Genomic DNA, 18706 nt, shown 5'->3' with positions numbered 1-18706 from the left:
TTTTAAGGCATAAGTATGCGTGTGAACACTATCTGTTTTGTGTACATGTCGACAGGTGGACATTTTTGCAACTAACAGGTGTGTTTATAACATTTGAGTGTGTGTGTGGACAGGCTCCGCCCTTTTTTTTTGTTTTTTTTTCATTTGAACCTTACCATAATGATTAACAACCAGTAAACTTGCTGCTTTATGCTGCTTCATGGTCTTATCCCCCTTCCCCTCCTATTATCACCCCCTACCCCCCCTCTCTCTAACGTCCCTCTCTCTTCTTCCCCTCTTTCTTTTTCCGTCCGGTCCAACACCAAAGATTTTCAGACATGTTTGAAATTAATAAAGTTTGGCCTCAATTACAAAAGGGGTTTATTCAGACATACCTTTGGTTTGTCTGAAGATTAATAACCCCTCTTGTTAAAGTAAAATATGTCCAACCCAAGAGGCCCTCAGCTCTCATCTGTCTGCCTAGCTGTTGGACAGGACAAGTTAGAAAAAAAAAAAAAAGAAAAAGAAGAATGGCTTGAAATTGCTTAGTTTTGTTCAGAAATACAAACTTCACGAGTACCCCTAACTTAACTAGTATTAGACTATTTAGATTTTTTCTGTTTCTTTATTTTATTTTACTTATATTTTTATTTATTTGTGTGTTATGTTCATTCTTTCTTTTTTTCCCCTCTATTCTTTATTTTCTATGTTAATATGTTATTTTTGGCAATGGTGACTGATCTTCGAAGCAATATTCATTACATTGTTATGGTTCGTTGTTAACGTTTATGTCATTGTTAATGTATGATACCGCAATTGTCAATAAAGTTTTTAAAAAAACTTAGCGACGTTAACAAATTGGTCGTGGCAACTTACAGCCAATCAAATAGTGTGACGTCATAATTGGTCGAAGGACCCTGAAGGACCCCGAGAACATCCGGCAACCCTAGAACATCTGGTACCCACACCAGTCAGACTCGTTTGGATCAGAATTTCTTTCCGATCGAGATAGGTGGGTTATACCGATCGTTTATCCGATCGTGGAGCATGTAAACGGTCATTCGATCGTGTGTCACTACTGCTCTGGTTTACGTCATGCATAGACGGTGTTTCGCTGAGAGAAAGCTTTGGAGCGCATACGGGACCGGCCAGCTGCTCTGCGGACGCCCCGTGAAAAGCGCCGCTCCGCCCTCACCCCGCTGGCTCTCCCCTCTCTTTCACCCCTCATGAGGGAGATGCGGGGAAGGAGCACTTCACTCGGTCCACTGGCACCTGAGTGAGCAGAGCAGCTGGATTAATAATTTTGTGTCTGGGGGGGAGGATGCTTTTTTTCGTGTGCGTTTTGTTGTTTGGTTATGTGTTGGAGAATTCAGACTGCGAGCCGTCCCGCCGCTCTGGGTTAGCGGCTGCAGGACTCAGGAGGAACCGTGTCCGAGCAGAGCTCGGGCCGCTAGCTCACAGAGTGGCTTTGGGGCGGTCTGTGTGAACTTTTCAGAGCAGAAATAAATGTCGCTCAGCCTTAGAAACTGTTCAAACAATCACGTGGATTTGTATTTCCAGTTGTGTCCCGACAAAATAAAGGCTGATGTTATTCCCAGACATTTACGTGCAGCCAAGATGCAGATTGCTGCGTTTTATGGTCCTGGATTTTGTGTCCATCAGGCTAATGATGTTAGCCCGTGTTAGCCTGCCCTAACCCTTCTTCCAGCTTAATTCTTCCACCAAAAAGCACTGACCACATGGATTAAATATAATGATGAGCGAACAGGTGCTTCATAATATTCATAACATTAATAAAAGCACGTTTGGAAGATCGTCTCGTATTACGGAGCTGCTGCACATGCTGTCTGTCTGTGGCAACGGTTTGTTCACAACGGGACCTATTTCTTCATCCGGGTGATTTTGCACTACTGCGCATTCCCAAATTATTCATTCCGAGCGAAAGTGTGAGCCATGGGAACGTTTGTTCTAATCGGAAAAAGGTTTTCTGATCCCATGTGCACGGGTGAATTTTAACCCGACCATTGATCCGATCAAGATATTCTGCCCATGTAACCGCAGATAATGTTCTTCCATTGGTAACTTGCAAAGAAGCACTAGCAGCCATCAATGCGTTGCATAAAAATGGCTTCAATGGCGAGGATGTTGTGGCAACTAAGACTCCTAAATCAACAATTGATAGGATCATCAAGAACTTCAAGGAAAGCAGTTCAATTCTTGGTAACCCTTGTGCAATCCTAGGCACTTGGTGTTCTAGGATTATTCTTGAGCACATTTAGCATGTGTTTCTGAATCTTTATTTTCTGCACTGGATTTGATGAGATTTGTTAAGTTTTTACCATTAGACATCCAGGAACATTGTTTTTGAGATTTTCCACCGTGTTGAGCTCATATGTACTGTATATGCATGCCTCCTTTAACAGTTTTGATGGTTTGTGCTTAGTCGATGGATGATCCCTCTCCTCTGTGTTCACACTTTTCAAATGAAGATTAAATTAGATGTGAAAGTTGTCAGTTAATAGGAGACTGTCCTCAGTTTTCCTGAAATAACTCTTTGCCCAGAGAAACAAGACGTCAGTGTTTTTGGATCCTTCTGCGTCATGCATGTCTAGGCTGTTCCGGCAACCCATGGCCCAAGAGCCACATGTGGCTCTTTCATCCTTCTGTTGTGGCTCCCTGTGACTTTGGAAAATAATGAGTATTTTATAATAATTAAATTTTATTTTATTTTGGTCATTTTTCATGCCATTTCAAAGGCGCTGCGGGCTCTGCACGAAGCGCGAGTCACGTAAAAAAACAGCTTCGTAATGAGCTCGTATTTATCGGGCGAGACCTGCAGAGCTGATAGCAGGAGGCGGGGCGGCTTCAATAAACACTCCGATCTTCTGCCGGGAACTTGACGTACCGCGGGGCAGAGATCAACTCGCTGATGACAGACTGAGAGTTCGCGCCAGTGTTGCCAGATAGAGTCACAGTTTTCCAGCCGAAAAGTCATCTGAAAACCGCCAGACCCAGCCAAAAACCGCCCAACACAGCTTTTGTTGATGTTTATTTTCGTACTGGACTGATAAAATAAAAGATTTTTCTAAATAAAATATAGTTCAGACTAATAATAAAATGGTTACAATATTGAATATTTCTTCAGCGGGCCGCCTTCTTCCATTCATTTGCTTAACCCGCTGTGCTATCGTATTTTGCGCTCTCTGTGTAGGACACACTGAGGAGCGCGGGGGAAACAAATCTCAGCTGCAGAGGATGTGAACAGGAAGAGAGGAAAAGCAGGTAGAGAGGCGGAGGAGGGGCTTTGGCTTCAAACTCTGTCAGACAGATGGAAACACGGGCGTCAGATTGAGACGCAGCTTTCCCTGCGGGAGTTGAAGCAGAGACTTTCTCTGTAATGATTTTATGAACTCACACATGGAAACATGATTACCAAGTAGAACTCTTCAAAATAATGAAGTGTCTACCATGCATTGATAAACACATCGCTCCATGCAGCGATCAGACCAGAACCAGTAGCTCCTCTCACACGCGGCCGCGGTATCATCCTTTAAAGAACATAATGTGCATTTGCAGCGGTGTATGCTTCAGACGATGTCCGATTGGCCAATCTACATGTCAATCAAGTCCCGTACTTCTCAGTGAGGATTTTGGTGGATTTTAAAGAAGTCCTTTTTTTTTTAAAATCTTTTCTGGCCCGCGATCTACACTCATGTCATTGAAGATCGACCGGTAGATCGCGATCGACGTAATGAGCACCTTTGAATAATATATACATGCATAATATATATAATGATATCAAAACTGGTTGTTGCTCCGGGAGCTTTCTTTTCATTAGGGGCGGTCCCAAATGGCTCTTTGAGTAAAAAGGGTTGCCGACCCCTGGTCTAAACAAAACTTTTGACTTCCAGAGGCATCCCGGAGCCAGGTCTGTTACGGATTCGTGTTGGCTTTGACCAATGACTACATGGGAACTGGACCGAGTGACCCGTCCCCCTGGCGTTCCAAACAGGAAGGACCTGCTGGCTCTAAGAAGCTAAAAATCCTACAGACTTCTATAGAGAAATGAACAGCTGTAACTCAGTCATTCTATTGTTCAGGATAAACATTCTGGATCTGATACCTTTTTAAGATGTTCTTGTTAATCCTCATTTTGTCATATTTTTTTAAACTGATTAGATGCCTCAATGAAAGTTCATCCAACGTGTTAAACATGTAACCCTTGTGCTATCTTAGATGACCCCACACTTCCATTGACGTGTTCTCCCTACCATGACAAAGGTGGATAAAGGTGGAAAGATTTCATGTAATCCATGGACACCAGTGAGGTTCACAAATCATTGAAGATAAAGGTTCAGAGCACTGTCTAGTGGGTCTAGATGACCCAACTCCCAATGGTAAAGTGCCTAGGATAGCACAAGGGTTATCAGATTCTCATGAGAACACTTTTCAGTGGTAGGGGTGCGGCCTTTGAACAAGCTCACTCCTGATTGGCGAGAGTGGTTGCCATAGAAACGTTGACTCGGAACAATCACGGCTTTCTAAAAATGTCTGGTTCCAACATGGCGTATCCGTATCGCAAAACAGTGGACACTGACTTGACTTCATTTGGTTGGAGCTGGAAGTAAACCGTTTAGTATGGGTGGTGATGTCACACTCACTCTGTCCCGTTTTCCAATTTAGTTTTTGAGTTTGACACATTTCCATCCCAACCATTCACGTTTTGCTCACATTTCCAGGACCTGTCAACAATATTAAAGCTAGGTTGGAGGCATCGACCTTCTGTTCCTTACCTGTTTGTAGAGGACAGAAGCTTTCCTCATGTTTGCAGTAAATGTGGTTCCACTCGCCTGCAAGCCCTAGAAGCTGTTCAGAGTTATATTCAGTAAGTGTTACTTTGATCACACGGTGGGACAGAATTTTCTCCTCTTTGATGTTAGGATTTCAAGAAGCAGGAAAGCTTCACCTTGAGGAATGTTTCATTCAGATGGTTGTGATCTGCCATGTTGTTCAAACATTTGTGCTGGAATGCTGCTGTTGCTACAAATATAATTGAATAAATAAAAAAATAATCTGGCGCGCACAGAGCACCTCAAACGTTGGGTCCTACTAGGAGTAGTTAAGTCGGAGGACGGAGGCGGGAGTTTCAGAAGATGGAAACAGTCTGCATGGAATCGTCAGTAAGTATTGTCAGTTTAACAGTAAAGTAAAGTTTCTGCTCATGTTTATGTGCTCGAAATAATGACAAGGGTGATGGATAGTGCTAGCTAGTCTTTGGCTTTTGAACAGGGCTGTCGTGGTCCTAAAAAGTCTTAAAGGCACTGAATTACTGAATTAGGAAACAATGCCTAAAAAAACAGTTTTTTGTAAAGTCCTCCATTCTGCTATCCAGACCTCAAGAATGGTGCCGTGTCTTCATCGTTTGCAGCAGCGGGAGTGCGAGCTCGGGGCAGCGCACACCCCACAAACCCCCCGCACCCCCAATTTCCCCCACATCCCGGCAACACGTTTTCTTCTGACCAACCCTTTGTCCGAACTTGTCATGGTATTTACACATCTTGTACAGAACAGAATTCTAAAAAATGTGAATTCATTAATAACAGATGTGTTTTTTCATCATACGTGACCATCAAATTGGATTTACCTGATCCTTCTGTCATTAGAAAGGGCATAAAGAGAGCTTTCCAATGACATTAAGATCATCCAGATAGCTCAAAGAATGAGAAAGTTATGCCACTTCAAGTGTGCAAATTTTGTCTGATTTTTCCAAATAAACAGCAAACTTGTACAATTGCTGTGACCCAAAACAAGGACGAGAGGGTTCAAAGTGTCATAACTTTCTTATCCCTTGTGCTATCCTAGGCACTTTAACATTGGGAGTTGGGTCATCTAGGGCTGCACGGTGGCGCAGTGGTTAGCGCTCTTACCTCACAGCAAGAAGGTCCCGGCTGGGGGACATGAAAAACACAACATCAATGGGGGACCTTTCTGTGTGGAGTTTGCATGTTCTCCCCGTGCATGCGTGGGTTTTCTCCGGGATCTCCGGCTTCCTCCCACCGTCCAAAAACATGCTACATAGGTTGATTGGCAACTCTAAATTGTCCATAGGTGTGAGTGTGAGAGTGATTGGATGTGTGATTGAAGATATTCCACCCTGCGACAGACTGGCGACCCCAAGGATGACCCCACCCTTACATTGACGTGTTCTCCCTACCATGACAAAGGTGGATAAAGGTGGAAAGATTTCATGTCATCCATGGACACCAGTGAAGATCACAAATCATTGAAGAAAAAAGGTTCAGAGCACTGTCTAGTGGGTCTAGATGACCCAACTCCCAATGTTATAGTTCCTAGGACAGCACAAGGGTTACGTAAAATTCTGTTTCACAAGAATTTTACGAAGTTATAAATGAAATCCCAAATAAAACTGTCAATGAATATTAAGTCTCCACATGATTTCACTTTGGACTCTGGATTTTGACATAATAAATTCAGGTTTATGCTAAACTTAAAGTCATTTTTTTAGTGGCAGAGACACAACTTGAATGACTAACGTTATTCAGATTTTTATTTAGGATCTTAGAAGACAATTATATTTATAATTTCTGTTTTCTAGGAACATTGCAGATCAGGAACTCTTCCGAGCATTAGCACAAACCTTTTTTAACGTTTGGCGTTATGCATGATTGACATAATATCCCTTGACCACCCTGCATTTTGCTCTGGCCACACAGTAGTCACCCCTAAAGAAACAATTCTGCGGGCATCCCTGCCTGGAGGAGGACGGCCTGATGGCGTTACTGGTGATCTGGGGGGTGGTCTGCTGTCAAACCCCGGTCAGCTTCTCCCAGCGCAGCTGACGGTTGCTAGCTGAAGTCAGTGCTGCGCAGCACATCTCTATGGTGACGAGGCCGAGTACAGAGAGATCAGCTGCTGCAGAAACACCAGTTGCTATGGCGACGGTCACGGATCAGCATGTGAGTGGAAGGTGTGACGTCTAAAGTTAGAGTGCTGTCAGTCACGGTTGTCGCAGTGATTTTCTGACGAGCGTTGTCACAGAACCTGATTGCTAAAGGTTCCTGCCAACTCCCAGCAGAAGAAACATTTTGACTTCTAATTACTTCAGGAAATAAATAGGAAAAAGTAACACAAGCAAGATGGTAATAATAGAGGAAGTCAACGCTGACTGTTTCCCCATCCAGACATTCATGTCATTCTCTCTGCATGTGCGTGAAGGAAACAATACAGACGATCTAAAAATATCAAGCTGTGGGCACAGATCTTTTTTCTCATCCTGAAGAGATCTGCCCTCTCTAGCATTTGTAGGAAAGATCAGGTTTACAGATGAGATGGGAACAAAGTAATACTCCTCCCAGTGGTTTATGTGACCATTTTACATGCAATAAAAACCAGTCAGCGGATGAAAACTGTCAGACCCTGAGTGTTACATATATTTTGGTTTTTCTCCCACGTTTCAAGCGTCTGTCTCTCCTAAGCCAACGGTTTGACAAAATTCTGGATCGCTTGAACATCTAGAAGGAAACCCACGTCGATGAAACAGTTCCTCAACACTGCAGGTCAGGAGACTTTATTATTTCATTTAACACAGGAGGAGACTGAAGACCTGGGAGAATCCTTACAATCACTTAAACGAAAATACTCATAACAACGGTAAGTAAAGTAAAGTAAAGTTGAGGTTGGAAAAAATTACAAAATAAACATTTTGTTTAAAATATAATAATTGTTCTTATTTGAGTTGTTCTCTTAATACCATGTATTTTATGTCTATAACTGCATGGTGCTGTGAAGTGAATGCAGATGATGTCATTTGTTAACCTGCATTGAAAAGTCTCTTATAGATACACTAATATATTAATTCTTGCTCAGATTCCCAAATAATGACTCAACCTGAATAGTGAAAAATGTCTGCAGTCTGTTTATTAAAACTTTCTGTTTAAGACTGAGATATTTAGCTGTTATTCACTAAATTAGCTAAAAATACACCTTTACCAACTGCAGGAAAGTTATCATAGAGGGCAAAAGCAGCACAGAAGGGAGTAGAAAAACATTTCAGAAATACCAGGGCTGTAGTATATCAAGCTGTTATGGTCTGAGAAAGACTTTCTTCAAAAGAAAAGCTAGACAGAGGCTCTTCAATCTGTGAGAGAGTCAATAACAGGGTTGTAAAATACTTAAAATGCAATGAATTTGTCAGTCACATCATCTACACTAAACCTAAAATGTTCAAATCAATAAAGAATTCTCTGTACATTTGTGACAGAACCAAAGATATCCGTGTTCTATAAACCAAAGACCTGCAACCCTCCATCTGCAGATGAACGGTAAAGCTGTAACCCGTGTGCTATCCTAGGCACTTTAACGTTGGGAGTTGGGTCATCTAGACCCACTAGACAGTGCTCTGAACCTTTTTTCTTCAATGATTTGTGATCTTCACTGGTGTCCATGGATTACATGAAATCTTTCCACCTTTATCCACCTTTGTCATGGTAGGGAGAACACGTCAATGTAAGGGTGGGGTCATAGGATAGCACAAGGGTTTAACTTGTCTGTGTCTTTCCATCTATTGTGCAACAAAGAAGCCATGTTTGAACATAGTCCAGAGGCCGCTGGGCCAGGACTTATTGAAAAAATATCTCAATGTGGAAAAGTGTTGTGTATTCAAGCACATTTGTCGATATCAAGGGTTCAAATTAGTGTTGAGTTGAATAGCCAGCATCTCCGCTGGTGTGAACAGTGAAGGCTGAGAGGCTGATAAGGCAAAAAGCTCTCCCCTAAAGACCTGGACCTTCTATGCTCAGCTCAAAATGCAAAACAGCACACAGCTTCAATAAAAGCAACGTAGCGTCACCCTAAAAGAGTCTGCATTGAAGCATTGTTGAATGACAGGTGACCACAAACTCTTCAGCAGCTGGCAAAGTGCACTGTGGGAAGAGTTGGTCGGAATTCTGGCAGTAATCTTAAGAGTTCCAATTTTGATGGCTAAAGTTTGTAAAAAGTAGTGGAGATGCTTCATCACAGTAAACACATGGAGGTCTTACAGTCCCATCATTGTAAAACTGTTCCCAGTGGAACAGAGTAAGCCCACCCCCACTTCCCATCAACCCTTTGTTTACACTCTCTCCCGCTAGCTTACAGCCCTTAACACCCCCAAGCTAACATTAGCAGTGTAACAAAAATGGTAAGGAAGATTGGAGCTCAGACGAGGAACACAAAGATGTAGATGGGTCTATTCGTCTGCAGGTGGATCCATCAGAATGGAGCGGAGCAGGAAGCTGGGGTCCACCCATCGTATTTTCTACGTCACAAATACGCTCTTTTTTCAATCAGCATTTGTCATCTGCTCCTGATTCTAAATGAATCGAATAAAGAAACACTCAGAAACACAATTTTAAGTTTAATTTTCTTTATACACGTCCTCCATCATGAGAAACAAATTCCACAAAAACAGCAAAAACACAGTTTTCATTGGAGTGGGTCTGTAAGCATTTTTGGAGCTGAAGCATTCATCCGATTTAAAAAAAGTTCATTTAGTGCAATAAGGTGTGACATTTTATAAAACACTTGATATCAATTTTCTAAACTGCAAATTGTTGTAAATAAATGATTTGCTGATTTGATTTGAAATCTTCAATTTTATTTCTATTGATTGGAAAAAAAACTCCTCTATTTAGTCAAACTTGGAGTTTAAAACAATAAGGAAGTCTGTGGTTTGTGTGAACACTCATAGGATGAAATGCTGTTACTCTAAAGTGGCCACACGGACAGCTGGACTCTCCCAAACATCTGATAATCTGCATCCATCTCATGAGTCATCTCTAAATAGGAACTCATTCTGAATATGTGCAGCTTAACACCCGCTGATTCTAGTTCAAGCTGCTCAGCCGTCCTGCTGTCTGCTCCTTCTTGCTCATGGGGCATTGAAAGGACAAACGCAGGAGCTTCTATTGTACCTAACTCTGTAAAAATTCACACTAGATTTCACACAACAAAGTTTCAGAAACATGTAAGACATCACAGTTGCATTGAAGTCCTTCAGAATAACTTATTTCCCTTTTTTGTTTGTGTCTTTGGTGTTGAAGAAGCTGCTGATGGAGTTTCCTCCCACCACCGAACTGACACCCGCTGTTGTTTTGTTGGAATTTAGCAGTCTGATCTACAGAACAGTTTCATCTTTAGCTTTGTGGAGTCATCTGAGGTGTGTTTGGGAGGAAAATACCAATGCACATTTGATCAGGGGGATGGACCGTATTTTCCACAATATAAGGCACATTTCAAAGCCTTAATTAAAAAACAACAACAGTACACATTATAATCTGAAGCGCCTTACATTTTGATTTTTTTCTGGTTGTGCTTACTGATGTCAAAGAGATTTTTAGAGGTACTCAGCGTTTTGTCAAGTCTGTTTCTGACAATGATGGAAATGTTTTTGACGTGTTACATGTTTTCAGTGTTGCTATAGGTCGTGTCGCACAGCCACTACATACGTTTTTCGCATCTTGCACGGAGGAAAATTGGTCATACGTGAATATACGTGGAAGGAGTGAGAAAAGTTGTTGTCTTTATCACGGCTGAACCACGTTAAAATCACAGGAGTATGAATAAACCACGCAAATAACACGTAATCACATACGTGATTATTGTGCTGTTTAAATGCATTTCATTAGTGATTTGTGTCAATTACATAATTTCAACGTGTTAAATGCGCCTTATACACGTCATAAAAGTTATACATCGGTGGTTCATGCGTGAAAAGTCCATTATACATACGTGGGACGGTCGTGGAAAGCCACAAAAATAGCATATGCATCTTACAAAAATCACACACAATTGTGTATTATTTACATCATAGTTGCCCATAAACTATCTAAAATACACGTAAACCGACCAAAAATGTTGGACAGCTCAAAACCGAATTCACGTAAAGACCCGTCAGCTGAAACCCTCAACGGACATCTGCACACATCAACGAATGACGAACGCAAGAAACACTCATGAATCACGTATATCACGCACGTATCAAGACCAAAATTTCATACGTGGAAAATGCGCAAAATGTACATAGTGGGTACGTGACATTAACTTGTAGTGGTGTCTGATATTTTTTTTTATCTATTACTAACATGGTTTGTCGTTAGTCACAGTAATGTTTTTTTTTTACAAACAAGGTTGGGAGTAACAGGTATCGTGAAAACGCTAACATGGTTAATGCTTCTAACGTGGCGAACGTGTAGTGTGTTGCAAACCAGTTCTAGAGTTACTGTAAATGCAGTTAATAAAGTCTGACTGACTGACTTTTCTCTGACTCTTTTGTCTCGCTCAACACGCCTTATAGTCCGGTGCGCCGTATATATGACACGTCTGTACATAAACCATTCATTGGCTGTGCGCCTTATGATGTGCTGCGCCCTATAGTGCAAAAAATAGTGTATGTGTCTTATTTTTCTCCACCAATCAGGCAGTAGCAGGCTTGGTTTGAGATTAAAGGTCTCCACATGGACTGCAGGTGTAGCAGGATGGTTCTGAAAAGCAACAAATCCATTTAGGGGAAAGAAAATATATAAAAAATATCACAAACAAGATGAAAATATACTTCCACACCCTCCACATACCCAAATAGCTTTGGTCATACAATACTAACAAGTTAGTATCAAACTTTCTTTGTCTTATAGACACAAGGTTCAGAGAAAAAAAAATCCTTAAATATATTTGTTCTTACATATTTGTTGCTCGATTCTGAAATTTCTTCCCATGATGCATTTCTTTTTTTTTTCCTCCATCCATTAGAAATATGAAAATAAAAAGACATGAATCTCTACAGAGCTGCATTGAAGAGTTTCAGAATGCAGTACATGGTTACACCACAGTCTTTTGCTCTAACAAACATTTCTCACATTGTTCGACAGCCTGCTTCTGTCTTCTCTGTGTTGTATTCTCTGGTGGAAGGATCTCTGTGTGATGCATTCGTGGATTTTCACCTTCTTGTTATTGATCTGAACTGAACATATTTATTTATGATTTAAAGTGGATCAAATGTGTTGTAAATATGCTAAAGTGGTTTGTTATCAGCAGAGTTTCACCTGCATGTTTTCCTCTGAGTTTATTTCACAAACGACTAGTTTCAGTTTTGGAACTATTTACATCCCATAAATGTCCTGCTGGAAAGGATCAACGTGGTTTAAGATTATGCTTCATTAAAAAAATAAGTTATTTTTTACATTACAAAAATAAACAAAACTATTCTACATCTTCGGGTGTTTGTGAAATTAAATGTAATTTCTGATTATTTGTAAAATGAATAGAAAAATTCAGAGAAATCCTGTGAATCTGGTTTTGAGTCTCGTTCTTCTTTCCTTTTTGAATGTGTGCGTTCCTTTATGTTTGTCCCCACTGATGCGTTGTTTCCGAGAGCTTAGAGCCTGATGGTGAACTTGTTGGGTCTTCACCTCCAAACATGATTGGGCCACAGGATTGTCACAATGTTAGTTTTGTCAAAAGAAGAAATGATGACCCTATCAAAATATCTATAAAAGGATGCAATGCAACCTGTTACAGTCTCTTTAATACATGTTAGTTTTGTTGTACTTCAGCATGACAAAAAAATGAATATAAAAAAATACATGTTTCAAGAACAGCCATTAGCCACAACAAAGGGAATCTGGACTGGAAACCCGATCAGTACCCCACACGCACAAATTGGACGTTACTTCCTCTAGTTGCCAACTTTTCCACAGTTTAGCATTTGTGGTAGCATTTCCTGACAGTTCTGCCTCCTTTACAATTGTTCGAGGCATTTAAACAGCACATAACTCAGATTACAGCATCTTAAAATAAAGGAATGTGGCCTCAATGCAACACTGTATACTCTAATATCGTTGTCATTACAGACAATGAATCACAATTATGTATAAATCATCAAAGCCACATAGTTTGGAGCCATTCTTCTCTCTATTTCAAGGTTTTATTTTATTACAGACTATGCTGGTAACTGGAAAAGAGGAGAACTGAGAGCGTTTAACTTTGAGGAGATGCCCTCTGGCTACTGCAGCCGCTTTCAGCTAAATGAACTGTTAACGTGTCTGTGTGAACTGAGTTCATAAAGTGGTGGAGTCCTCGTAGACTGGGGAGTCAACGAAGAAGCAGCAGAAGAAGAGCATTTGCACATGTGCAAAGAGGAGTCCTGAAGTGTAACTTTTTTCTTTTTTTTGTCAACATTAAAATAAAATGTTCCATCATTGTCACGATTTTATGAGGTAATTATTATTGTTAGGATCTCAAGAGCTAGCTAGCTGCTTTAGCAGAAGTAGACGCATTTCCCGCATGCAGGGACGAATCGGGTAGTGACAGCACTATTTCAAATGTTTTAGCTTAGCTGTTAAGTAGGTCAGTTTTTCCCAGTACAGGTCTCTTATCCTGAATGTTTTACTGTTTCCTTCACAGCGGATTCAGTCCAGCAGCTCTGCGGAGACGTGAAAATGAGTCGGTTATGTTCACCAGTGTGCAGAGTTCTTTTTCCTGGTTGCACTTTACCGGTCTAAATGTCTCATCCGACTGCAACTGCTGCTTACAGTCGGTGCTGCAGTGACAATCACAGGAGGAGGGGGTGTGTGACCCATAAGGTTTCCAAAGCATCTCAAAACTTTTATCTGAGGCAGTTTTACAGACCTCACTGCAGTGTCATCTTTTCTTTACGATTTTCCATGTCTTTTAAAAACATTTCTCCTAGATTATGTTGATCATTGCAACCTAGAATTTTTAATCAGCCACCATCAGCACTTAGTTAACTAAGCTTTTTGCCCTACATTAAGGACACAGGTGAATATTTGACTGCTTTTTGTAACTGAAACCCTGAATTATAGGAAATATGTTTTTTGGATTACAAGGGGTTGTTAGGGTGAGATCACCTTTCATTTGTCTTATTTCATCAATTCTTCCTTCTGTCTTTCCATCGTAACCTAATATCCCCTCCCACACTCCCTTTCTGACTTTCCGGATGCCTTACTTTCGTCTTTCTTCACTGCCTCCCGTCTTCTTTTTTATATGCATCTCTGCAGTCAAAACCCTCACAGCACCACACGTCTCAACCAAAGCCAGTCAGATCTGTAACTGCAGAGCCGAGTGTGAAAGTGGTTCGTTGATTGTCTGCTTGGCTTCCGTCCATCCCATAATCAATCTCATCTGATTACAGCTAAATGTTTCTCTTTCGGCTTTTCCCATCTGGGGTCGCCACAGCGAACGAGTCGCATGGGAAACTTGGCAATGTTTTACGCCGGATGCCCTTCCTGACGCAACCCTCTCAAAGCAACCGGGCTTGGGACCGGCATAGAGGTAGAGAAAGGAACAGATTACAGCTAAATATTGTTCTTTAAACCCAAAACACTGAGCAGTATACAAAAAGTGCAAAGAACAGACGTTTGTTTAGTTTTATGTCATAAGTCTGTTGGTGGTGGTTTAGGGAAAAAAGCCTATACTGGAATTTACCAGAATTCAACATATAAAACTGTTATTTACACAGTTGCCAGTTCATCTCCCACAACAGAAATGTAGTTTATTGCTGTTTGTGGTTTCACAATGAAGCATTTCTATGAGGCTGCTTTGGGATTTTTGACCTAAAAAGGGCAAAACCCGTCTCTGCTGAGTCAGCTGTTTTGTTCACATGAATCACCTTTGTTCAAGTTTTTCAGTAAATATGCTAAAGCCTAATGGGGTAGATTTCAGCTAAACTCTGGGGTTGTGTGGAGTAAAACATGTTTTTTTTAAGTTTTCCAGCACTGAAGTGTTTAAGACTTGACAGTTAAACCACTAAAGGTGAAAAAGCCAAGCTGGTGGAGTCTCTCCAGGCTGATGCCTGTGTATTTACACATTCCATCTCTTTGGGACAAGATTTTTTAAAAAAAAGTCTCAGGAGAAAGCCGAGACAAACTAAAGAGGAACCGTGGAGAATCTGCATCTCAGAGGAGACAAAAGTTTTCTGATTGTGGAGCAGTCCTCCAATGAGTGACCGGAGTAAACAGTTTCCTGTTTCTGTTCAGTTCTCCTTTAAAGTTTTCTGCAACAAATACAGAAGCAAAGGCAGTAAACAACTTTTCCACAAGGCAAAAGCACTTGTGTGACATTTAGTCACAGGCGGTCTGGAGTGTGAAGAAATCCCTGCAGATCTTCACTCCTTCAACTCATACTGACATGCAGAAAGTCTCCTGTGAAGCAGCCTTTCTAATTGTGGCAAGGTTCAGCTTGTAATAGATTTTCTAGCTTTTGGTTAAAAGTATGAATTGTTCAATTAGGACTTCATTTGTAGCTTCGATCACATTCCTCAGGTTGGTTAGTCAGCTAAAAGTCTGTCACTGCAGCTGAGATCCAGATTTGACTAAAGTTGCACAGGAAATCTAGTTTAAATGTCTTTACAAAACAAATACTTTGCTTTTTGTTTCCATTGCTTACTTTAAGAAACATCAGTATGGATGTGTAGGTCATGTGACCACTTGCACTTTACCTGGGATGATGAGAAACGAGTCGTGTAACACTTTCTGCCACTCCTTTGCAAGCAATAACTCAAACTCTACTTGACTTTAGTTTATAATCATATTAAGTTAATATAATGTGACTTAAGTGTGAATTGTATGAATCATTGCAAAAATCTCTATTTATAAGTAATTACATTGTTTCTTTATGTTTATGTTAATTTTTCTTGTTTTTTTGTATTTATTTTTGAAATAAACATTTAATTATTTTAGCACTGAGTTTTATGTATATGTGTCAATTCCTGTTGTATTGTCTCCAATCAATGCATCAAATCAATCAATAAATAAAGCTCTTTTTTTCTTTTAAATTTGGGTTTCAAACTCCTCATATTTACATGCAAATTCTCAAATTTAGTTTAGGAGTTCAGTTTAAGGGGCATACACTATCTTTAAAGTCTAGACCTTAAACTTTCCTTTTTTTAATTACCTTATATTAAGCCTGGCCTGGGTAAAACTGTACCATACCTTTAGTTATCCTGCTCCAGACCCGAAGGTTTTGGTGTTCAAACCCAAACTAGGCCTGTTCTTTACTCCTCACTGCAGTCTATTTCTGTGTCTGCTCTCTTTATCATTCATGAATCAATGTGATTGTTGCAGATATAAATTTGTAATGTCATCCAAATTTATGACAGATGTTCCAGTTTTTTTTCCCTGTCTTTTTTCTGCGTCTTGGACCCGAAATGGTCACAGTAGATGTTCCATCCAACTAAGTGTAGTTTGTTTCAAGTCATCCAATGATGGTAAGTCATTCTTCTTTTCAGTTCCCCAGTGTCATGCTATGTAACAAGAATACACAAAGATTGCTCATTGTTATGTGTACAGCATTTATAAAGGCTCCCCTTACATTCATTTCACTAATTGGAATTATCTAAAAAGAACAGAAAAACAGAATGTGTTCAGAATGAATTGGGTCATGAAAATCTTTTATTCCATTTCTTGCTTGGGTTCATATTTTTCTAACATTATGTATATTGGGCCCCATAATGGTTTCAAATCGGCAGCACTTTCTAATTTGAACAGGGATTACTGCATTCAAGTTGTTTGCTGAGTCATTTAATCCTAGATTTCTAGGATATATGTTGGTTTCATGGTTTTTTTTATTCTCTAACTTTTGCTTAAATTCCCTATAGTAGCTTTTACATAATTAAATATTACACCGGTGGATCATTGGGGGCTTGTGGAGACCTTGTTACTGGCTTGTTAAGGATTTTTTAAAAACTCAAAAATGTTGTGTAAATCCAATAATCATTGCAACGGGAATAACTAATATTTATGGATTTGATCAGAAGAATTTGAAGTGGACTCACAAGACCTTCCTGAACCATTTTGATTGTGTCATCATCATTCAGGGAACACAAAACTTTGATAAATCTGGTCTTTTTAGACCATAGATGTTTGTTGTATTTACAATAACAACCTTTTTTTGGGTTCTGCTTTAAACAGACAATTTGGGACCTTTATTTTCCTGATAGTATTGTAGACTGTCTACTTTCTGAGTTGGATTGAAACGGGTCATAACAGCTTTGATCAGTTTGTTTGGTAGCATTAGATTCCCTGTATTTTCCTCAGCTCTGCTTCATTTCACTATTGTTTTTACATATTTTTTTACCCTTTTCAATTCCAGTCATTAATAACTATACACTGAGTATCGACAAAAAATCATGATGTGCAACCTATGCTACTCCATGTCCATCATCGTCAATGCAGACTTTAATATGACAGCAGTATAACCAGGCAGAGGACAGGAGCCTCTTCACAGTTTAAATTTCTGACATTGTGCTGAGTTGTTGCATGCTTGGTTAGCGCCAAGCTAACCAAGTCTGTTGCCTGTTGCAATCATACTGTTTGATGGTATTATTGCAAAGTGCATTGCAAACACATAAATGAATACTTAGTTGAGCTCTTTCCATTGAGCATTCACAAAGAGCTGATGTAAAACCGTAAAGCAGGTGTAGTAGACTGAGCTCTCATTAGACAGTAGTAACTGACAAAAGAGGGCTGGGACAAAGCTGACTGTCACTCTCCACTCGTGTGCCATGTGTCAGCAGCTCCTCCACTGTTGTCCAGTCATCAAGTAACTTACTGTTCCTCAGGCGGTTCTGCTTCATGTGGCTCAGCTCTAGTACCGTCTGAGAAGACAAAGGCCCCAGGCCCATCCCCACCTGTTCCTCTGCCCCCCCCCTTCTCTCTCTGTGTTGCCGCGACAGCGCCAAGTGGCGCCTTCTCTCTGTTCGACTCCAGTACCGTCCCGCTCGTCGACCATCATCCCCCTCCTCGTCCCCTTCTCTTGCCCCATCTCCTCTTACTTCTTCATCTGTTGTGACCTCACTGCGTTCTCTAGCCAGTCGGTAAGCTCTGGCTTTGAGCAGTTGGTTCCTAACGGACTTCTGGTTGGACAGTCTAGAGCGGGGAGAGGGTGGAGATCGAGGACCTGGTTGAGGGGCTCCAAGTGTGCTGTAACAAGGAACAGATACACTTTTGGGTTTCTCTGTGCGACTTCCAAGAGTCTGAGAGCCTCGCCACTCTGGCATGCCACTGGAGCCAGATCCAGGACTCTTGGACAAAGAATCCTCCTCTCTACTGCGACTAGAGCTCCGGCTGTTTCTGAACATGTTTTGATAGTTGGTGATACTGGTTCTGTCTATACTGAGGTGACTTGGGGGATGAAAGTTGCTGGGATAACTGGCCCTGCTCCTGGGGCCCATTGTGTTTTTAGTTGTGCCTGCACAGATGTTTTGCTGTGCATTTCTCTGAGTGTTTGAATAGATCATATCGGGGTGACTTGCCCTCCGGTGTCTCTGTGCTTCACTCAGATCTGTTATTGTTCGACTCCTCCCTGGAGCTTCCATTGTCCTGCCTCTTCCTTGGAGCTGGTGCTGCTGTTCCAACCACAGCGCCCTACGCTGGCAAGGCTCAGTCCGACAACCTGCAGACAGTGAGGTACAGTGAAGCCCAAAGAAGAAGATCTGAAGACGAGCAACTTCCAGCCATAGTTTCGAAGAGCACAGTCACACCAAGCAATCTGTAACAGTACATTTTTCAGGACAACTTCAAGACATGCTTTTTTTGCCCATCTCATTCGTTGTCTCAAGCAGGTGGCTGTATACAACTGTTTGTTGGTTTACCATACCTGAATAGAGGTTTCAATAAACTCTGCAAATATCAAGATGGTTAATTTCATACACAGC

The 18706-nt window shown here is 40.9% G+C and overlaps 1 protein-coding gene across 1 annotated transcript in view; it reads right to left on the bottom strand.

The window, feature by feature from the left end:
• Nucleotides 1-11146: 11146 nt before the first annotated feature.
• Nucleotides 11147-18706, bottom strand: part of LOC105353666 (E3 ubiquitin-protein ligase PDZRN3-like) — a 42320-nt gene continuing 34760 nt past the window's right edge. The window contains exon 6 of the mRNA XM_023956999.1: nucleotides 11147-18444. Coding sequence (XP_023812767.1) covers nucleotides 17489-18444 — 956 coding nt within the window. The 3' untranslated portion in view covers nucleotides 11147-17488. The remainder of the gene's footprint in view (nucleotides 18445-18706) is intronic.

The sequence above is a fragment of the Oryzias latipes genome, chromosome 7 (assembly GCF_002234675.1).
Source record: "Oryzias latipes chromosome 7, ASM223467v1".
In the NCBI taxonomy this organism is placed as follows: domain Eukaryota; kingdom Metazoa; phylum Chordata; class Actinopteri; order Beloniformes; family Adrianichthyidae; genus Oryzias; species Oryzias latipes.
This window is presented reverse-complemented; position numbering and strand designations above follow the sequence as displayed.